General features: G+C 57.5%; 2 protein-coding genes across 2 annotated transcripts; one reads left to right on the forward strand and one right to left on the reverse strand.

Moving 5' to 3' along the window:
• Positions 1-3307: 3307 nt before the first annotated feature.
• Positions 3308-11836, reverse strand: NLRP6 (NLR family pyrin domain containing 6). Its single transcript, XM_069804541.1, has 10 exons — positions 11518-11836; positions 11236-11274; positions 9424-11146; positions 8937-9026; positions 8483-8656; positions 7177-7347; positions 6763-6933; positions 5600-5770; positions 4800-4970; positions 3308-3936 (listed from the first exon to the last, which is right to left on the reverse strand). The coding sequence occupies exons 1-10, from the start codon at positions 11834-11836 to the stop codon at positions 3846-3848; spliced, it is 3120 nt and encodes a 1039-aa protein (XP_069660642.1). The 3' UTR covers positions 3308-3845.
• A 4845-nt stretch (positions 11837-16681) lies between these two features.
• Positions 16682-21353, forward strand: LRRC55 (leucine rich repeat containing 55). The gene is made up of 4 exons (XM_069804461.1): positions 16682-17267; positions 17830-18736; positions 18837-19072; positions 20725-21353. The coding sequence occupies exons 1-3, from the start codon at positions 16830-16832 to the stop codon at positions 19070-19072; spliced, it is 1581 nt and encodes a 526-aa protein (XP_069660562.1). The 5' UTR covers positions 16682-16829; the 3' UTR covers positions 20725-21353.
• Positions 21354-21573: the final 220 nt, after the last annotated feature.

Genomic DNA, 21573 nt, shown 5'->3' on the forward strand with positions numbered 1-21573 from the left:
TACACAAGGAAGCTATGAAATTACTGTAGGGAAGATAAAATTTTTTACTCAACCTGAGAGGGTAATGTTTTCATAACCTTTTCTGTACTATATTTATTTATTTAACAATGCTTCTATCTGCAAGTAGTTTTCCTTCAAGAATTCTTGTGACCTTTTGTTACTTGGAGCCAGAATCTTTTTCCCTGCAGTCAGAAAAATGTGCTTGGACAGTTTAAGCAATGTCTAAATGTCTTGTCACTGTTCTTTTCTGATGGAAAAATGAAGCCCAAGCTAAGTTCTTGGTCCTGTTTTCTAGGAGACTTTAGTGTACAGTCTTGCTTGGGCAGGAGGCAGATTTATTTGGAAGTTGTGGCTCGGAAAGGGTAAGCGGTAAAATGATTTCCTTAGGACCTGCTGAGTGCTCCCCTGCCCGTGCGCTCCCTGGAGCGTGCTTAGTGGCAGCAGGCAGCTTCCTGGCTCTTGCAGTGCATCCTGCACCCTGGGCAGCGGTTGCCTGGGGACTGGTACAGCATGCTGAGATGCTGTGGAGGGTCCCAGGGCCTTGCGGAGTTGCGTGGGGACAGCTGTGCATCCATGCTGTGCCTCAGCTGCCCTCAAGGATGTTCTGAGATGTTCCCTCAGCAGCATTCTGAGAGCGATTCAGCTAACTAAACCCTGCTGACAGTAGCAATAAGGAAGATGCTTAGATGAAAAGGGAAAGTCCCCAAGCCGAAGCCAAGTCCCACACTTGCCATAATAACTTTTCCTTCCTCTTTCTTCACTTCTTCCCTCTCAGGCTGTGCTGTCTAGTACAAATGCAAACACAGCAGAGGGACTCTGTCCCACCTTAGGTGATGTGATGTGTTGCAATGGGATCCCTTGTGCAGGTACAGGGCTGGGGCTATTCACTTTCTCTGCATGAGCAGAGCTGTGAGCCTGCTGCAATGAGGAGGAGGGTCCCTGTCCCTAGCTGGTGCAGCCTTATGCTGTCCCCAGCACTGGGCTTGTGCCATTAAGGTATCCTTCCCTCTGACCTTCAGGTGCAGGCTGCCAAGAGCAAACACAGAAATGTGGCCATGGACCTGTTCAGAGCTCTCTAGGGCTGCTTGCCTCCATTCAGAGGAGGTTTCAAGCTGGTCAGAGTGGTTTTATGAAGCTTTATGACAGGCTTGGAGAGTTTTGAGTAGTTTAGAAGAGTTTGCAAGTATCTCAGTTGAAGAGTCTTGCAAGCAGTTAGAGCTTTTGATGGGTCTTTAGAGCTGGTAACAGTGGTTGAGATCAGCTTTGCAGAGGCACAGAGCAGCTCAGAGTGTGTGAGCAGAGCTCTACAGCAGCTGAATGCTGTTTAAAGCTGCTCACCAGGAGCTCTGTCCTGGCTGCTGGATTGCCTCCCAACTCCTGGGTCCCCCCAGCTTTTCTGTTCATCCTGGGCTCCCTCATTGTCCCACTGGATGTCTGTGGGGCTCTCAGTGACTCTTGCTCTTCTGGCTCATCTCTCTTGGGTCCCCCTGATCTCTCTGGGTTTATCGCTGTGTCTTTTGGGCTCTCAGATTCTTCCAGGATTTCAGTGTCCCTTGGGTCTTGCAGCCTCTCTCAGTGGTGTTACCCAAAAGAATAACTCACAAGGTATAAGACACATTTGACTTGTTTTTTACTGAAAGAGGCTGAGCCTGTTGGAGGGGAGACATGCTCAGATGCAATCACCGCTGTACCCATGGGGAGTGCTCCTGCTACCTCCTCATCAGTGCACTACATTTTGAGGGCACTGACAGTGCTCTCCTCAGGGCAGCAGCACTCGAAGGGTCCTGCTGGTCCCACAGCTCTGGTGGTTACCTCGGTGCATTGCCACTTCTCTCCTGCTCCCTGCTGCGTCCATCCCAGCCCAGCTGCACCCCACTCCTTCCTCTCACACAGGGTGCTGCAGAGCTGATTTCAGCCTATGCAGCAACACCCTCAATTTGCCTTTCTTGGATTTGCCAGGGGTTTTTGTTGTCCAGCCCTCTTGGGATGCTCTGCACTTTCCTGGGTGCTCTGGGCTCCCTTGGTTTGGGTCTCTGGGGCTCTCTTGGATTCACCTGGGCTTTCCTGGTCTCTCTGGGGCTCTCTTAGCATCACTTGAGCTCTCTTGGGATCTCCCTGGAGGTTTTTTCCCCAGTTTCTCTGAGTTTTCTTGGACTCTCTTGACTTTTCTCACTAGTTGCTTTCTCAGGTGCTTTCAGGGTGGCTGTGGTACCTCTGAGCTTTCTTAATCTCTGCAGACTGGGATGCTCTTGTGTTGCCCATTTCTCCAGGCTCTCTTGGGCTATTTCAGGCTCCCCTGGTGTCCTCAGGCTCCCCTGAGCACACTCTGGCTGTTCCCTGCCAGCTGGCATCTGTCCCTCATGATAATCCTCAAATTACCTTGTTAGACGTCGCCAAGGAAGGAGGCAATGATTTCTGGACCTGGCAGAGGATGGGACCTGGAGGTCAGGCTTTCATCTGGAGCTGGCTAGAGGTGCCTGGCTGCAGGAGGATCAAGGTTTTACTGGCAGGAGGCAATGGGGGCAGTCAGTCAGCATCATGCTTGGGGACAAATAGGTTTTGTTTCAGCCCCACACTGGTGCAAGAAGCACCCATCAACCACAGGCTTGATGTTCTGGTGATGAGAAGGAAGTTCCCAGGAGGGCCCCTGCCGAAACTGCCAGCTATTGCCAGAGCATTTCCAGGACAGGCAATCAACAAAAGCCACAAAGCAATTTTGGAGGATGTGAAATTGGCTGGGGCAAGAAGTCGGCAGAGCCCTGCCAGGCTGTGAAGGGACCTGGGAGGTCTGGTCCCCTGTCCAGCCCCAGTTCGGGCATCAGGCTGGTGCCACTGGCTGGAGGGTGGGAGCTGGCACTGTCACCTCTCCTTCTCTGTATTCCTGGTTCCTGGGGAGGAGAGCTGCTGGTCCTACTGCCTGCAGGGCTCTGACAAGGGCTGAGCGGGACCAGGCTCTGGGGTCAGAGTGTGGTCCCAGGTGCCACCTCAGCAGACATGGGGATCTGGAGCTCAGGATTGGGGCTGAGAGCCAGAACTGGGTCATGGGGTAGGAAAAGAAGTATCATTCTTACCCATGGTGAGAGCTGTGCTCGTCCTCAGAGTGACCGGGAAGTTTAAACAGATTTGTGCTTTGTTAATCCAACTCTCTGCTCGGCTGCATAGTGGTGCTCCCAATAACGGGAGAGAAACCAGACCATGGGCCTGGACAGCATCCCTGGGGACTGCCTGGACCCTGGGGGAGGTCCTGGGGCATTGCTGTGGAAACAGGAACAAATGGAAACGTCACAGCATGAAGAGATTTCTGGGAGGTGATCTTTATTTCACATGGGTATAACACAAGCATTCTTCACAATATGGCCAAAAAGGAGAGGGAGAAAGCCTTCTTGGAAAGTACAGGATCAGGCAGAAATACAGAAACCCTCATCAATACACAAATCACAGTGAATGAACCATGGGTAGTGAATAAAAATCTCTGCAGCCAAGGTGTGTTTTGGGCACTCCCAGCAGTGGGGACAAAACACTGAAGTTTCAGGTTCATCCATTGCCTCATGCCGGTTTCCCACAGCCTCAGCCCTGCTCCTTCCCACCCACCGAGGACCTTGGAGCAGGTTCTCTCTGGACCTGTAATGCACGAACACATCTCAGCTCCGGGTGGTAATTCCTGCACTCCTCAGGAAGGTCAACCAGAGCCCGGCCATTCCTGTTGGAAGGTGCTTTCAGCACTAAAAGGACCTCTCATAAATAGAGGAAACATCTCCCAGACCCCTCATCCCCTCTTAACGCATGTGCAAGCTCTGTCAGTAAGCTGCCAGAGCAGAGCCCCTCGCTGGAACGAGTCCTGCTTGTCAGACATATTGTATATTCAGGTTGGGGTTTATGTCTTTGAGAGCAGCCAGCTTCTGTAACGTCTCTTCGTTTAATCCAGATTTCTTCAGCCTTTGGAGAGGAGAAGGAAAGAGGTTAAATCCACCCACGCTATTGACTGTTGGCCATGATTTTGCACAGCCAAAAAAGACAAAAAGCAACCAGTGTGTGGGGGGGGTTCTGGTGTTGTCTGGCCCCTGTCCTAGCCAGCTTTTTCTGCTTCAGCAAGCAGAGAGCATGGGGGAGACTGAGGCTAGGGCTGGTCCATGGAGCTCTCTCCATTGGGTAACCACAGCTCCACCGAGGCACTGGGCACCCCCCAGGGTCCTGCCGTGGCAGCCAGAGTTGGGCTCCATGGTCGCAGCATTTACTTAGCTGGGTCAAGGCAACCCCTGCATTGCCTCTGCCCACCACACTGGGCAAGGAGTTGACATCAGGAGGGCCAGTCTCAGGGCAGGAAAGGTGCCGTCACATGGAGCATCCATCTCTGCTGCCTGCTTTGGGGCTGATGAAACACGTCATCCCCCCCAGTTTTGTGCATTAGTAGTGTGTCCTGAGACATCACCGGCTGCTTTAGGAAGGCAGTAGGTCTCATCACGCTAATTCCAGAAGTGAGCAGCTGGTAGAGCTGGGGGGGGCGGCAGGGCAGCTGCCTGCTAGCTGGCAGGAGGCAGAGCCAGGTCCGGCTGCCATGCGGTGCTCTCCAGATGGAGCCACCCAGCACCTTGCCATCCCAGGACGCCTTCAGAGAAGGGCACCAGGAGCAGCCATAGCTTCACAGAAAACACACTCCCACCTCGCAGGACAGGCTGGGAGCTGTGGCATGAGGAGGCTCACGTCATGCTTGGTCCGTCCCAGTTCCCGCGGGGAGCAGCCCCGTGGCTGGAGGAGCACTACAGCCAGGGCAATGCCCAGAGGAGCCGAAAGTCCCTTACCAAAGTCTCTGCAAGAAGCTGGTGGGATGCCTGAGCATCTCGCACAGCAGCTGCACACAGCCATCTCCCAGGTCATTCTCACTCAGGTCCAGATGCTCCAAGCTCCGGCTGGTGCTGAGCACGGCGCAGAGGTCCTCGCAGCAGGCGCCGGTGAGTTGGCACTGCCACAGACTGCCAGGGAGGTGTTTGGAGAAAGGAGACATTTGGACATTTCATGCACAGTCCTTCACAGCCAGAAACCTTGCCTGTGCTGCCTAGTCAGCCAGCCCAGGTCCTCTGGATGCCTGGAAATAGCTTCCAGGGAGGACTTTCTCCAAAGCCTTCCTCTGGGCATCTTGTGAGGTGTCTGGGAACATCCTTTCATATGGGCACAGGCAGGACTGGGCTTCCTCTTGACTGGGGTACCCCTTGATTGTTTCTCACAACCACAGAATAGGATTGGGGTGGTCTTTAAGGAGGAAACGACTATATACGTGCACCTGAAGTGTGCTGGTGGATGGAATAGCTGCAGCTGGGGCAGTTAGCATACTGCTGCTTTGCCTGGGAGAGCTTTAAATCCTAGTCATCTCATCTGGGTGATGATAAATAATCTCATATAGCTAATAAAGAAATAATTTTATATTTTTAAGCTGTTAGCACCCTGCCTATTGAAGCTCTTGGCACCCACCTGAAGGTGTTCAAACTGCCCTGGCAAGGGATGGTGACCAGCCACAGGGAGACTCATCAGGGGAGCACAGGTGAGTGGCAGATCCCTGCAGAGAGCATCTTCCCAGCCCCAGCAGCCCCCAGGAGCCCCTCACCTCAGCATCTGCAGCCGGCAGGCAGGATCCTGCAGGCCCTCACACAACTGCCGCACACCTCTGTCCCCCAGCTCGTTGGCCCCCAGGTGCAGCTCCATCAGGCTGGGGCTGGCAGCGAGCACCGCAGCAAGAGCCCCGCAGCTCGCCTCTGTCAGCCGGCACTGCCACAGCCTGCACGGGGGACAGGCAGAGGAGAGGGGCATCGTCATGGCTGCTCTGGCAGCCCATCAGCCCAGCTGCCCACTGATCTGTGGGGACAGTGCCCACTGCACCCATCCACACTGACGGCACCTTTGCCCCAGGGCTGACAGGGAGGAGAATATCTCAACAGAGAAAAACTGGCCCTGCTCACAAGGTACCTCGCTTCTGTATTTCCTCCCAAATCTTGTAGGTTTTTTTCCTCTTTGACTCTTGTACTTACAGGTGTGAGCAGCCACCCTGAAGGCACTGGCTAGTGGTGAGGGGTTTCTCAGGTCCTTCAGGACCTAGAAGCTGCCACCTGCCCCAGCAGCGCCACATCTCCTATCCAGGGGCACTACACCCCCCTCCCCTTGGCTCAGCATCACTACTGGAGCTCAGGAGTGTAAAACCGCTGCCGGACTGAAGAGCTGCATCACCCATCTCCTTCCTCTCTGGCCCCAACACAGTTCAAAGCAAAGGTGCTGCTCACCACCCCCAGTTAGCTACCCTGCCTTCAGTGCCTCCACCAGCCCAGCTCAGACTCCTTTTCCCAGGGGGTCTGTGCAGGTGGGGGGATGTTGCCCGAGCCCTGGGAAATGCCACCAACTCCAATTTTACCACTCTTGCTGTGCGGCCCCTCTGCAGCCTGTTCTCCTGCCTGGCTTTCTGCTACCTGTGCTCACAGGATGGCTGAGATGCAGCTCATTTGTAGCTCCAGGGGAAAAGTAGGTAAGAAGCTCAAGTTTAAAAGCAGATGAGAAAACCAGAGCTGTCTCAGTGGTGGTGGCCCTGGTGAAAGATGACACATCACCTTTGCCCTGCAGGTCTTAGGAGGGCAGCCAGCGTGGTGCTGCACAGCCCAGAAGCGCATTACATCCTCTGAGCGCTAGACAGCAATCGCTTTCTATTTTTGACTTGCAGACATCCCGCTTGTAGAGGGTCCTGGTGCCCACCCAGCGATGTCCCCCCTGGGAACCCCTCACCTCAGCATCTGCAGCCGGCAGGCAGGATCCTGCAGGCCCTCACACAGCTGCCGCACACCTCCGTCCCCCAGCTCGTTGGCCCCCAGGTGCAGCTCCATCAGGCTGGGGCTGGCAGCGAGCACCGCAGCAAGAGCCCCGCAGCTCGCCTCTGTCAGCCGGCACTGCCACAGCCTGCACGGGGGACAGTACCGAGGCTAAGCTGGTCTCAACCCCCTGGCAGCCACTTCTCTCTGAAAATCACCCGCTGCTTTTTGAGCCCAGGGTTGTGGTCAGGCTGTTTAATTAGCAGTGCTCAGGGGGAGCGACGTGGCGCAGCAGGGGCAGAGCAGCACCCTGCACACCCGGCCACAGTGACCCCCCCCAAAAGGCGTCCACCAGGAACAAAGCAGGACCCACCAGCCCAACGCCCATTACCAGAGCTTTTGCATGCTGCAGCTGGGTCCTGCTAGTGCCCCGCACAGCTCCCGCATGCCACTGTCCTCCAAGGGATTGTCGCTCAGGTCCAGCTGCGCCAGGCTGGACATGGTGCCCAGCACGGCAGCGAGGTCCTTGCAGCCGGTGGCCGTGAGGTTGCAGCAGCCCAACCTGAGGGAGAGACGGCGGTGAGGCTGCCCGCCCGCTAGCGCTTCGGCCCTCCTTTCCATCGCCCCAGGTCAGAGGAGACCTGGCCAGTGTCCCCTGCCTTGGTCCAGGCATGCATGTAGCTCCTGCAGCGGCTTTGGGGACACTGTGTTGGAAAAGAGAGGGGAGCATCTCACCGCCCTCTCCCCATCCCTCTCCCAAAGCTGGTGTGCCTGTACTGGTGTTCACTGGTGTTTCCTTGTTTGGCATCCCTGGGTGCAGTGAGGCTGAGAGCAGCTCAAACATTCTCCGGAGTGCAAAACAGAACCCGAATCTGCAGACTCTAAGGGACAAAAATGCCAAAGTGCAGCCACGAGACAGTACCCGGCAGCAATGCCGCTGTGCTGGAGTGTGGGAATGGACAGGTAAGGCAACCACACAGTGTCCACTTGACCAGGGAGTAAAGGTCTGGGGGCAAACAATTAATATTGCTTGAATGAGTGAGATTAACCTTCCTCACTTTTGAAGTTTCAGAGAGATTCCCTCTTTCAAATCTTATTGTCCAGGCTGAATCTATACCAGGGGGAAATGGAAACACCAAAAAAAAAAAAAAAGGAGGGGAAAACGCAGACACCACTAAGGGGTGGTTCATCCCCTTCCCAGAAACGGTCTCTGGAGTGAATCCACTTCTGCAATTACGTTTCTGCATGATGCGTGGCCAGCCCTGTCCCTGCCTGGGCACACAGGGACCTGAAAACACCTGCGGCTGCAGGGCAAGAGCCCAGGGAGAAGGTGTCTGGTGTGCACAGACACCCACAGACAAACAAACAGCAGGCACAGTAGCACAGAGCTCTCCTCTAACTTCTCCATCTGGCCTCGGCACTGAAAATCAGCTCTCTCCCTTACTTTCCTGCAGCGTCCTAGCAGAGACTCATTCATTTAAAAATGTGGAACTAAATTATATTGATGGAAAAGGCAATAATAAAGGTCAGGCCCCTGCAACAAGTAGGTCTGCAATGCCTCAAGCTATCTTTGGCAACAGCAGCATTGATAAATAGGCCTTTCTCATTTCTTTTTTCTTTTTTTCTCCCTCTTCCAGGCTCACAAAGAGAAGAGACAAATGGTCCTGCAGCCTGCTGGAGCTCACAACGTCCCTTACCGCATTGTCTGTAGCTGGCAGGCGCCGCGTCTCAGCCCCTCACACAGCAGCTTCACACCACTGTCCCTCAGGTCTTCGTTCCCAGCCAGGTCCAGCTCCGTCAGGGTGGGATTGACGCCGAGAACGGAGGCCAGAGCCGCGCAGCAGGCACTTGTGAGCTGACACCGATCAAACCTGCAGGAGAGACGCAGAGAGGAGCCACGGGGCTTGGCACAGCTGCCCTGCTGCATAGACACACCAACCAACCCCTTGCTGAGATAGCCACCACTGATGACATCCACAAACTGGACTGGTCTTCACAGATGGCCTCCCAGGAGCAGGACAGCAGCCCATCCCACCGTGCAGTGAGCCGTGGCGGCACGTAGTCATCCTCCCCATGCAGCAAGGAGACCCAGCTGGGCTGGCTGTGGTTTACTTGTTTTCCCATTTCACCCGGCTGAGAGGAGCAATATACCTTAACATCTTTAATTTACAGCCTGATTTTTCCAATGCTTGACAAAGCAGGTGGATGGGTGACTGCTTCCCCTCCTCTTGCTGTTTTTCCCTGAAAAGAAAGAAGAGATGCATCCTATTCCTATTCCTCTCCTACTCCTAGTCTATTCCTATCCTAGTCAATTCCTTTCCTATTCTATTCCCATTCCTATCCTATTCCTATCCTATCCCTGTTCCTATCCTATCCTATTCTATTCCTGTTCTGTTCTGTTCTATTCTATTCTATCCTACTCCTAGTCCTAGTCCTAGTCCTAAACTATTCCCATTTCTGTCCCTACTCCAGTATGCTCCTTGGCCGCCAGCTGTGTCCCTAGGTCACACCTGTAGCCCCTTGCCAATGTGCCTGGCATGGCGGGAGGACCAGCCTTGCTGCAGGCTCCTCCGCAGAGTCATCACAGCTCTTTCGGTTCTAAGGGATTCGCCACTTTGCGGCTTGGGACCTTACGCACCGATATGCCTGCTTGGCCGGCTGTGGGCCCACAGAGTCCTCGGGGTCATCCCACAGAAAGGAGCAGTGCCCCAGGTCAAGCGACTCCAGCTTGGGGAAGTGTTTTATGCTGAAGGAAAGGACCAGCTGATCAAAGCGGTTAAGGTTGAGCCCTCGTAGGTACACGCCCGTGAAAGGATCCAAGGCAGCCGCCACAAAACGCTTGTCCTGGAGCTCATACAGACAGTGGCAGACCTCCAGCTCACGGATCACCGCCGTCTCCTGCATCAGAAGAGCTAGGGCTGTTTTCTGGCTGTTTTGAAGCCATGCCAGTAATTCCTGTGTAATCCTTGGTGTGATTTTACACCCCATCTCCTCCTCCAGCTCCCTCCTGTGTTCCTCATTTAAGAGCCCGAAGAGGAACCGCACGGTTAGCATGAAGTAGTTCCTGGAGTTGCCGTAGCTCTCCAGCAGCTCCTTCACATCCCTGCTGGGACCAGCGGGGAGGTCCTGTGCCTCCCCTTCATCTTCTAGCAGGTAGAACAGCGCTGCAAAAAACTCCTGGAAGCTGAGGTGGATGAAGCTGTAGGTGCTGACGCAGGAGATGTCCTTCTGGAAGAGATGCTCGTTGAGGAGGAGCGGGAGGGCTTCTAGCTGGTCCAGTGCATAGCCCTGCACCTCCTTCTCCTCAAAGAGGACCTTCTGCTTCCAGATGCCATCAGCTGCCAGGCAGCACAGCTTTCTGAGCACCCTGGGCATGCCTTGCTTCAGCTGGCTGCTCAGAGACCGGAGCAGGGCAGAAAGGTAAAGGATGTAGATCCTTGTCGTTGTCTTCAGGCTTTGGGCGAGACCCCCGGTGCGGCCAAGCTGCTGCTTCATGACAGTGCAGACGATCCAGCACACGATGGGCACCAGGCACATGGTGAAAAGTGTCTCGTTCCCTCTGACGAACTGGAAGGCGGCAGCTGCCTGCTCCGCATTATCAAAAAACTTGTGGAAATACTCCTTCCTCTCTGCCTCCGAAAACCCCAGGATTTCGGCATAGCGCTCACACTCCAGGCACTTGCCCAGTTTCTGCAGGGCAGCAGGCCTCGTGGTGATGAGCAGGGAGCACTCGGGCAGGAGCATCCTGCGGAAAAGGCTGCTCAGGATGATTTCCACTGGCCTCTCCTCCTGGGGCTGGAAGCACAGCTCGGACTTGGGCAGGTCAAAGGAAAAGCGGAACTCGTCAAAGCCATCGATAACAAAGAGGAGCCTCTCTTGCTGCCTCAGTATCTCGTCAAGTGGCGGAGAGCTGCCAGGATAGCACTGGGTGATGAGGTTGGCCACGCTGGCTGGGCTGGTGAGGAGATTGCCCTCCCGGCAGTGGATGTAGAAGACGTAGTCAAACTCCACAAACATCTTGTTGGACGCCCAGTCCAGCATGATCTTCCTGGCTGTCATTGTCTTGCCCACACCTGCGGCTCCCAGGAGCACAACCACCTTGGGGGTCCAGCCATCGGGGCCGGGCTTGAAGAGGTCGCTGACAGCGATGGAGGAACTGGCTTGCTCTTTCATGATCTCTGCATGCCTCCGTCCCATGGCCATGATCTCATGCTCCCGTTGCTCTTCGTCACGGTGCTTGTTGATGATCACCAGCTTTGAGTACCTGGTGTTCAGGCTCACGTCATCACCCATCCGGGCATTTTGGTCCTTTATGCGGCTGTATGCCTGGCGTATGGCTTTTTTGTAATTCCTCTGGTAATCTGGAAAGGCAGGAGGCCACCTCACACGTCTGCGGAGTGTGGGGCGAGCGGCGGCAGAGCCCCCCGCGCTTCTCCCTGCTGGCACCTACCTGATGATGATGAACCCCACAGAGCAGCAGGCCCCAGGGCTGGAAGAGAAAGTGGTGTTAGTGGGCAGCATCACTGAGCACCCAACACCCCCAAAGCCTCTTCCATCACTTCATCCCTGGAGGAGCCCCCTGCAGCCTACCACAGGGACCCCCAACCCACCACCCTTTCCGTAGCATCCTCATGGCTCCAAACATGGGCTCTTGCAGACACAACCCCCAGGACATGGTGCCTGGGACCCCACAGGATTCTGTACTCGCTGGGGAGCCGCTCAGCCTTCCCACCTTTCTCTCTGCTTTCCCGGAGCAGGGCAGCAGCATTGCAGAGCTGGATGCGCTCAAAGACGGCTATCGCCACATCCAGGGCGTCCTCCCCACCGTAGAAATCCAACATGAGGTTCTTTGTATCTGTCCAGTCGGCCTTCTCCAGCCGCCCCCAGGGAATGCAGGTCCTGCCCTGCAGGTCTCCATGTGCCAGCGCATCCCGAAATTTTTTAAAGTCCAGCTCGGAGAGGTCTTCCAGGGCCCGGAGCAGCAGCAACCCAGCAGTGCCCTGGGAGCTGTCTCTGCTTGGGGCGCAGTTCCTGCTGCCACGCAACCCCATGGGGAGAGCCCCCACACCCAGCTAACACGTTGCCCTTGTGCCTGTGATGGGGGGACAAGGTTTGGGGAAACCATCCTGTCAGGAGCTGCCCCAGCCCCACAGCCCAGCCCCATCCCAGTCATGCTGTCTCTGCCCCGGGGGAGCTGTGCCCCCTGCTCCCCCGCAGCCTCATCCGCCCTGCTCCACTCCCCAGGGGCCGGGGCTGTGGGGCTGGCTGTCCCCAACCAGGCACCATGGTCCTGCCTGCTGTACCCCTGCCTGCTTCCCCAGCCCAAACCATCCCTGCCAGCATGAGCATGAGGAGCAGCAGGGCAGCAGTCCAGGGGCTTGCCACCAAAGCCTCACTAGAGCCGTGTCCCACCACGTGAGCAGTGTCCCTGCCGGGAGAGCTATGTCCTCACCAGGAGAAAAATGTCCCTGCCAGGAGAGCCATACCCCACCAAGAAAGCAGTGCCCCCACCAGCAGAGCGATGTCCCCACCAGGAAAGCAGTGGAACTACCAGGAAAGCGGTGTCCCCACCAGCACAGCGATGTCCTCACCAGGAAAGCAGTGGAACTGGCAGTAAAGCAGTGTCTCCACCAGCAGAGCAATGTCCTCACCAGGAAAGCAGTGGACCTACCAGGAGAGCAGTGTCCCTACCAGAAGAGCAATGTCCTCACCAGGAGAGTATCATCCTCAACAATAGAGCCATGTTCCCACCAGGAGAGCCACGTCCCTACCAGGAGATTGGTGTCCTCACCAGGAGAGGCATATCCCCACAAGGACATCCATGTCCCCACCAGAAGGACCACTGTCCCACCAGGGTCACAGCCAGGCAGCTGTCCCTGCTCTGGAACAAGGCTGCTTCAGCCTGTGTGGGACCCGCTGTGCAGTGCCATCATGCCATCAGGATGGGTTGGCAGGGATGGTTGGAGTCCTTCATTGTACTGACAAAACGAAGCCGGTGAGCCGCGCAAGCGCTCCGATTTCCTGTAGGGGCACAGTTTCACTTTCAAAGGGTGCCACAGTTCCTTCCCCCTCAGGTCAAGGTTCTCACACTTCATGACCTTTCTGCACCTTATTTATTTTCCCCTTTTCTTCTCTTTTCTTCTTAGCACCAGCTCCTTCCTTCTCGCACTGCAGCAGAGGGTTGTGCTGAAAGCATGCAGACCTCAGCACCCGGCTGTGGCAGCTCGGCTGCTGTCAAGTCCTGCACAGCCTGCGACATGCCAGTCAGCCAAAACAGCCAAGGCTGGGCCAGCTGGAGGGTTGGCGGTGGCTTTGCCACTTCTTGGAATTCATCCCGCCACGGAGCTGAACATCAGTCCCTGGTGTCCCAACTCCAGGGAAGGCTCTGGTCGGCTGGCCCATCACCACATGGTGCAGGTGGCTCTGCTCTCTGCTGGGGACTTAAACAGGCAGCGGGGTCCTGCCATAGGACCAGGTCACACCACGGGCTTTTTGGTCAAACAAAACGCTTCAAAAACTCAGGCTGACATATGGGTAACAGACCAAAAAATCTAGTGGGATCCACCAGATCTGCTGCCAGGGGAAGGGGCAGGCTGAGGAGCAGCCCTGAAGGTGAAATTCGGGCTGAATTGGAGCTGCAATCCCCCCTCCCAGCCATGTGCACACTCCTGGCAATGAAAATGAGCTGTAAGCTAACAGCCATGAGCGGCTTTGTCAGAACACAGCCCATTTGCAGGGACCCAGCCAGCAGGTCAGAGTGCCAAAACCTTCTTGGGCAAACGTGGCTGGCACTGCAGGCATGGCAGGCGGGTGGGGGTGAAGTGGCTGAGCCCCCCTGGGAAACGCTTCTGTGGCCCCGAGCTAGGTGCAGGCAAAAGTACACAGGAGTGAAGCAAAAAAAAACCCCACAACCCAACTCTTTCTGAGACTGAAACTGCAAAAATGCCTCCGAAGCAACTTCACAGGAGATAACAATGTGTAGGGTGAGAAAAGAAACCGAGAGAAGGTGCTGCCCCACCTACAACCCCTGCCTGCACAACGGCACTGATGTTAATAGTGTTTGCAGACAAAAACTGAAGTATCCCAGAGGGAAAGCTCCAACTACCCTTACTGCAGCCACGTCCTGTGCAACACGAAGACAAATCCCACAAGAGCAAAACCTGCTTAGCCGATTGCAAAGCATTTCGAACTTGTAAGACCTCCACCTTGGCACGGATGCACCATGCTCAACTCCAAAAGCCACTTTGGGTTTCGGATTTCTGCCTCCAGCTTGTGATTACAAAGAGTGTCAGCCAAAGGAAAAATGTGTCTTGGATGGAGAGAGACCCAAATCGATGTCAAACCAAGCTCTGTTGCTGCCAGGATCCTGGTGCATTCCCATTTCCCTGAGTTTTACCCATCTTACGGTGATGGCATTCAGGCTGGGTTAAATTAGTGCAAACTCATTAATGGTTGTGGAGCTTTTTTTTTTTTTTTCCCCCCAAAAAAAAATGTTAAGAACTGGTCTAATATATTGAGAGTGATGCTGGGGAAACTGAAAGCCAGTCTGCTCGATGCTTATTGCTTAAATATCAGTGGCGCAGAAGCTGGACACATCGTGGGTGCAGCAAGGTTTCTTGGGGTGGACGGGTGCTCGCCCTGCTTAGTGCTCTGCCCGGCAGCACCTACAAGGGACTTTTTGCCCCCAGACCCAGGCTGCAGCAGCATGCAGATGCGGGGCCACGCGGTGTTTCACCGGCTCCTTGGTGCAGCCACGGCTCGTGGCTCTCGCCGCCTGCCCTTCCTGTGAACTTCCTGCCTCTCTGGGGGAAATGGCTGTGGTTTGACAGGTGCCGCTCCCACCGGTGTGGGGATGGGGCCTGGCTGGCAGCCTGAAATGAAACCGCTTCATCCCTCGCTGCAACCCCAGCCATGCCGCCAGCCAACCTTGGTCCTCCGGCAAAAGCTTGTGGCTGGAGAAACCCGTGGGCACGCTTGGCAGTGGGGGCCAGGAGAGGACTCGTGATGTGCCCAAGCCCTCCTCCTCCAGCTCTCCCCATTGCTCCCTGGCATGGGAAGATGTATGGCCACCAGCATCACCCGCAGCCCCCTTTTGTGGCTCGGTGGTGGCAGTGGAGGCGGATACAGTAAACCTTGTTTACTTTTGGGGGGCCAGAGGTGCTGTGAGAGCCCACGCCAGGAGCCAGGAGGATGCTGCGGCGAGCCCTACAGCTGGGCCATGTGTCCTGCCACCATCTCAGGCTGCAAACCAAGAGCTGTGCTGCCTGTTGACATGCCAAGGAGGCTGGGCGAGCTCCTGTTTGTGACCGACAGCTTTGACTACCCTTCAAAAGAAGAGATGTAACCATTCCTCTCCTCCTCTCCAAAGCTTGAATGCATACGGATTAAACAAAGGGGGCTATCAGATGCTGCCTGCCCTGACAGAGATAAAGCCCTGAATATAAGGCAGATTTATCGAGCCAAGCTCCCTGGAGCCATCCCAGGCTCCTGGGGACTGGGGTGACCCCAGCTGTGGGCAAGCAGGGCCAAGCCTCGGAGAGCTGGCTGCAGGAGAGGGGCCTGCCTTACTGCCAACGCCTTCCCCAAAAAGGGGAGGGGGGGGAATTGGAAAGGGGGGCTAGAAGCAAGCTCGGAGCGATCATCCAAAAAGCTAGTGCTCTCCCGCCTGTGGTTTTGTCCCAGAAATGCTGTTTCGATGGGGCTGGGCTCTCGCAGGGGGGCTCCGTGGGTGAGCTGATGGAGGGCAGCCTTCCCACCCCGAAGGTGAGCATCCTAACCCTGGCTCCAGCGGAGCGGGTGGCAGCTCCGTCATGGACGCTTCCCAGCCGCTGTGGCGGTGCCCCCATGGCTGTGACCACAGGGGGTTTGGTGAGGGGGCCGCGAGCTGAGCTCTGCTGTGCCACTTGGCCCCGAGGGCCATTGCGAACAAGCCCCGGTTGGGGTAATTTGCTCGTTTATTTGCTGCCAATGTAGCCCAAAACATGGGGGGGGGGGTGGAAAAAACTTGGCACTAATAGATGCTGGGAAGAGATCTGCAGCCAGGCTTGGGTCTTATCTCTAATTATGTGTCTGTCTAAGCTGCAGCTGGCTCCTGGGATGTCTGGGTGTATTTGACTCCCGGAATTTCCCTTGAAGCCTGCTGGGAGCCCGGGCTACGAGCAGCGCCAATTAATACCCACCACAGGGAGAGGCGGCTGCATGCTGTCAGGCTGCAAGCCGCCGCGACGAGGAGGAGCCGTCCTGGGGGACATGGGGAGCAAACAGCCCCCGGCCAATGCCGCTGAAATAGTGGGATTGGGCCGGTGGTTTCAGATGGGAAAAGGAGCAACTCTATGAAAACAGTACGAGAAAATTAAAACAAGGAAATCCCCTGCCCTGAATGCAGGCAGGTTGGGTTTTGAAAGTGCCTCCTTCCCAAAAATGCCATAGCTGTGGTGTTGCAATGTTTCCAGAGCAAAACATGGGCACCCTTGTGATCTGAAACAGCTGTTTTCATGGTAAAAAGCCAGCCACCAGGAGGAAGGCAGCTCGCTAAAACCCGCTTTGTCCCCGCCCCATCCAAAAGGAGAAGGGAAACAGAATTTTTCAGCTCGCGTGGAGCAAAACAATCAGTGTCAACCTGAGGCATTTTCCAGGTCTACGAGCAAGAAAAAAAAAAAAACAAAACCAACCCAAGTTTCAGCTTATAGCAAGCTGGAGGGGGGGTTGTGTGCCGGGTTAGGTAGGCTTTTAAATGGAAATGCAGCCGTCCCTGCTGCAGCCACCACCGCTGCAACCCCCCTGGGCCAGTGGGTCCCTGCGGCCCGAGTACATTGGGGTGACAACAGTCGGGTAACGTCACTCCCGGTTTGATCCAGGATGCCTTATTTTTTCCCTCTGCCAATACGTAATTTGTTTCTGTTTTCAGAGGCCGGGAAACCCTGATTCACCCTATCCCACAGGGGATGCTTCCCAGTGCTGGGGGGTGCGGGGACGGCTGGGGACCAGCTGAGCCTGTGGCGGGGGAGCAGGAGGCCACCCCTCTTCCCGCTCCTTCCCACCTGGATGCCTCGGCCATTTGGGTGCAGGTCCCCCCCGCCCCCGGCTGGGGTGTCCCTGGGGTGGGGGCATTTCTACCCTCTGCTGTCTCCATCGCTCCGGCGGCTCTGCATCCCGCTCTCCTGTTGCTCAGAGATGTGGAGGCAGTTGCTAAGAGACACCGAAACGTCAGTATCTGGCCCTCAAGGAAAAAAAGAGGAAAAAAAAAAAAGAGAGACAGAGAAAGAGAGAGACAAGGGAGAACGAGGAGGAGGAGGGGAGGAAGGAGGTGGGGAAAGACCTGCTCCCATTGCCAGGCTCGGCAGCAGCCTTGGCCGCGGCTGCGGGAGCCGCTCTCCCAACTTGGTGGCCACAGGGGCGAGGGCGGCCGCCCAGGGACCCCCGCCTCACCACCCAGGCCCAGCGGCCGTGGGGATCCGAGCCCCTGCTCATCCCCTGGCCGGCGTGAGTACCCCGGGGGACCCCCGGCACCGCCGGAGGGATCGGGGGGCCTGTGGAGAAGGGGGGTGGCCAGGGTGGCGGTGTCCGTCGTTCCCCCCCCCAGTAAGATGGCGCGGTGGGGAGAGCATGGAGCCTAGGAGGGCACGGGCGAGGGAGGAAGGAGCGAAGATGGCCAGGCGGCGGGGGGTGAGAGCAGGCCGGGGGGGACCCCGCGTGGGTGCCGGGGAGGGGGTTATCCCCACAGGAGACGGGTGGGGAGGGCATCCCTGGCACCAGGCTGAGATGGTGGCGGCGGGGGGCCGGCAGGGAGGCTGGGGAGCGGGCACCCCCCGGCTCTGGCCAGCACCGGCCAGGATGAGCTGACCAAGGTCAGTAGGGTAGGGGGGCTTGCTCTTGGCTGCAGTCCCCGGGTGGGGGGGGCTTGGAGGAGTGGAGTGGCCCCTGGCATGGGGGTGCACGAGGAGGGTGTGGGTGCCCCACATGGCCGCCCCGGGCTGCAGGAGCCACGGCCCCCCCAGCAGGGCGTGTGGCTAGCACGGCTTTCTCCTGCCCCTCTCCCTCGCAGGCAGCTGAAAACGGCCGGACGCCGGCCCCACCGGTGCCCCGGGGCTCACAGACCACTGTGCCCCCGGGGGGGGAATTTAGCGTGCCCCCCGAATGCCACCGGGAAGCCTGGAGCATCTCGTTGCTAGCTTGGAGCCCAGCCCCGCTCCCAAACACCGCCGCCGGCAGCCCTCGGCGTGAGCAGGCGGGTGGCCCTTTCCCCGTGGCAGGATGGCCCCCGCTGCCCCGTGAGGGTCCAGGCCTTCCCGCCGGCGCCCGCCGGGTGGGGGTTCGCCGCCGCCTCCCCGCCATGCTGCTGGGCCCCTGGCTGGTGGCGGCAGCGGCGGCGGCGGCGGTAGCGGCGGGCGCCGGGGCGGGCTGCCCGGTGCTGTGCACGTGCCGCGGGCAGGCGGTGGACTGCAGCGGGCAGCGGCTCTTCTCGGTGCCCCCTGAGCTGCCGCTTGACACCGGCAACCTCAGCCTGGCCCACAACCGCATCGCCAGCATCCCACCGGGATACCTGGCCTGCTACGGCCAGCTGCGGGCCCTCGACCTGCGCAACAACTCGCTGGCGGCCCTGCCAGCCGGGCTCTTTTTGGGGGCTCGCCGGCTGGCCCACCTCGACCTCAGCTACAACAACTTCAGCCTGGTGGCGGCCGACATGTTCCTGGAGGCCAGCGGGCTGCTGCGCCTCGACCTCAGCCACAACCCCGGCCTGCGGCGGGTGCACCCCCAAGCTTTTCGGGGGCTGGCCCAGCTGCGGGAGCTGGATCTCAGCTACGGGGGGCTGTCAGCCATCAGCCTCGACGCCCTGGAGGGGCTGCCAGGGCTGGTGGGCCTCCGCCTGGGAGGCAACCCCTGGGTGTGCGGCTGCGCCATGGAGCCCTTCCTCAAATGGCTGCGGGGACGCATCCAGCGCTGCGCGTCGGGTAGGTGCCGCCTGTCGTCCCCCCCCCGACCCCGCCGCCCGCCCCACATTTCGGGGTCCCGGCAGCCGGCCCTGACACCGCTCCCCCCCCGCCCTGGCAGATTCGCAGCTGGCTGAGTGCCGGGCCCCCCCGGAGGTGGCGGGAGCCCCCCTGCTCTCCCTGACGGAGGAGAGCTTCCAGGCCTGCCACCTCACGCTGACGCTGGACGACTATCTCTTCATCGCCTTCGTCGGCTTCGTCGTCTCCATCGCCTCAGTGGCCACCAACTTCCTGCTGGGCATCACCGCCAACTGCTGCCACCGCTGGAGCAAGGCCAGCGAGGACGAGGACGTTTAGGTACCACCACCGCCGTTGCCGACGTCCCCCCAGCCCGGCCGCCCCGGCAGGGACGCCTGACTGTGCCTTGTCCTCGTCCCCTCCCGCCACTCCCCCGTGCCAGGGTGGCCCTCAAGACAAGACGCTGGCCCAGCTGCGGTGGGGGAGACCGGGAGACGGATCCTCTTCCTTTTGCCCCAGACAGGGAGGTTTTGCCCCAAAACGGGGAGGTTTTGCCCCAGCAAGCACCCTTCAGGATTGCCCCTCCCCAGCACCATGAGCTTGGACCACCCCCCCCACCCCGGTTCCTGCTACCCAGGGTTGGTGGAGGCAGCGGCACAGGGTCCCACGGGAGCCTCTGCGCAGTGCCGGTCAGTGGAGGCCGGGGGCTGCAGCTGGGGAGCAGCCCCCCCTGCGTGGGGGAGAGAGAGAGAGAGAAAGACCCCGCAAAAGCAGCCTGCGTGTGCCTTGGGGGATGCCAGCCCTGGGGGAAAACCAAGGAAATCCCCACTTTCAGCCCTAAAGCAGCATCGGTGGAGCCCCTCCCCGAATCCTGCCCACACTCTCCAGCCTCCCCAAAAAGCCGGGGGGGATGGGGGGGCCAAGCCCAGGACCCCGTGCCAGCACCCAGCTCAGCACCACTGCTCCTGTGGGAGGGACCCGGGGGATGCCTGCGCCTTGCCGGTGACACCGGGCTGTGCTGGGACAGCACCAGGGCCGTCGTGCCTGGCGGTGGGCCAAGCTGCGAGCATCTGCCGGGGACAGCTTTCCCAGCCACGTTTTGGTCCTTGCCTTTCTCTTCCAAAGTCTCGCACAGGTTCGGGGCCAAACCGGGCACTGAGCATCACCGGGTGGCTGGGGGACCTCATCGCCTCGTCCCTGCTTGCCGACGTGGGAAGGTTGGGAGGCAAAAGGAACGCCAAAAAAAAAAAAAAGACAAAAAAGAAAAAAAAAGCAAAAAAAAAAAAAAAAAAGCAAGCCAACGACCCCTCTGTCTGGCCGGGGCGGCTGCCATCCCCGTGTGCGTGTTTTACACCATCTTTGTGGCCAGTCCTGTGGCCAGCGCGTGTCAGGCATGGGAGTGGGGCTTAGGGGGGCTCAGCACCTCCCAAGAAGGGTCTACCCATGAGTTGTTTTATTTTCTACCATGTCCCCCTCTATGTGGAGGCAGAGTGTAGATGTGGGTGCAGTTTAAAACCAAACCAACCAAAAACCAAGGAGAAAACAGGGAAAAATGAGGCAATGTGCTGGCTCAGTGATGCCACCCCCACCACTGAACATCTCCCAGGGCTGGGACCCCTGGTAGCAGCGTGGAGGCAGAAGGCTGGGTGCCCAACTCAGCCTCACCCCAGTGCCGTGCCAGTGGTAAGACCCCATGGGGCCGTGGCTTTGCTCAGGCTCCTGGGCCCCTCACCAGGTCCTGTGCTGGCCACCCTGAGCTGCGGTGAGGCAGGGCTGTGCCCACGGTGAGGTGGAACCCACAGCAAGGTTGCACCCACGGCAAGCTTGGGCCAAAGGCAAGGCTGCTCCCATGGCAAGGTTGCATCCCCATCATGGCTGCACCCCAAAGCCCCTCGCCCACAGGAGGGCAGCAGCCCCTAGCACTGTGTCCTGGGAAGGGGAATTTGGGCTCTTTTTTCTTTATTTTCTTTTTTTTTTTTCTTTTTGGTAAGTCTGAGACATCCCCCCCAAACACCCTCTGGACACCGAGGACAAGACGCGTCCCTCCACCGGCAGTTCCTGGCCTCGCTGAGGGGCGACAGCGGAGGAAGAGCAAACACACCTCCCCAGCGCCCGGCTCTCCAGCCAGACCCATTTTCTCTCTTTCTGAAGCAAAAATGGCCTGGCCCTCACGCTTCTGCCTGTCCCACTGCGGGGAAGGCAGGGACCTGCCTTTGGGTGCCGGATTCTGCCAGCGTCTGCCCGGCAGGCGCCTGTGCCAGGCCACAGGGGTGCCAGGGCCCACGATGGGTGTCCCCGCGGCATGGCCATCTCCTGTCCTGCAGCCAGCTGGGGAGCACCTGGGCATGGAGGCAGCTGCCCTGCCTGCCTCCTGGCTTCTCCTTCCATTTGCCTCACCCTCTTTTTCCTTTTCTTTTTCCTTTTCTTTTTCTTTTTTCTTTTTCTTTTTTCTTTTTTCTTTTTTCTTTTGTTTCTCTTTGTCTTTTTATTTTATTGTTTCTCTTTGTCTTTTTATTTTATTGCTTCTATATCTCTTTATCCCTTTCTTTTCCTTTCCTTTCCTTTCCTTTCCTTTCCTTTCCTTTCTTTCCATCTTATTGACTGTTTTTTCTTTTCTTTTTTCTTTTCTTTTCTTCTTTTATTTTTTTTCCTTTCCTTTTCTTTTACTCTCTTCCCTTCTCTTCTCTTCTCTTCTCTTCTCTTCTCTTCTCTCTCTCCTTCCCTCCTTCCCCATTTCCCCCCTCTCCACACTACACCCAGCATGGGTGGGTGGGGAAGGCGAAGGGGGAAAAGCTGAATCCCCCCTCCCCGGTCTTTGTACGGAGCACATTTTATAACCG

The sequence above is a fragment of the Haliaeetus albicilla genome, chromosome 16 (assembly GCF_947461875.1).
Source record: "Haliaeetus albicilla chromosome 16, bHalAlb1.1, whole genome shotgun sequence".
NCBI classification, from domain to species: Eukaryota; Metazoa; Chordata; class Aves; order Accipitriformes; family Accipitridae; genus Haliaeetus; species Haliaeetus albicilla.

What these genes read in the sequence shown, in the direction of transcription:
- NLRP6 (XM_069804541.1), bottom strand. Translation starts at nt 11,836, where the DNA reads ATGGGGTTGCGTGGCAGCAGGAACTGCGCCCCAAGCAGAGACAGCTCC. An exon ending in CCGGCCAAGCAGGCATATCG is followed by an intron (nt 9,027 to 9,423) that starts GTGCGTAAGGTC and finishes CTTTCTTTTCAG; the next exon opens with GGAAAAACAGCAAGAGGAGG. An exon ending in TGCCGGCTGCAGATGCTGAG is followed by an intron (nt 4,971 to 5,599) that starts GTGAGGGGCTCC and finishes CCTCCCTGGCAG; the next exon opens with TCTGTGGCAGTGCCAACTCA.
- LRRC55 (XM_069804461.1), top strand. Translation starts at nt 16,830, where the DNA reads ATGCCTCGGCCATTTGGGTGCAGGTCCCCCCCGCCCCCGGCTGGGGTG. An exon ending in CTGCTCATCCCCTGGCCGGC is followed by an intron (nt 17,268 to 17,829) that starts GTGAGTACCCCG and finishes TCTCCCTCGCAG; the next exon opens with GCAGCTGAAAACGGCCGGAC. An exon ending in CATCCAGCGCTGCGCGTCGG is followed by an intron (nt 18,737 to 18,836) that starts GTAGGTGCCGCC and finishes CCGCCCTGGCAG; the next exon opens with ATTCGCAGCTGGCTGAGTGC.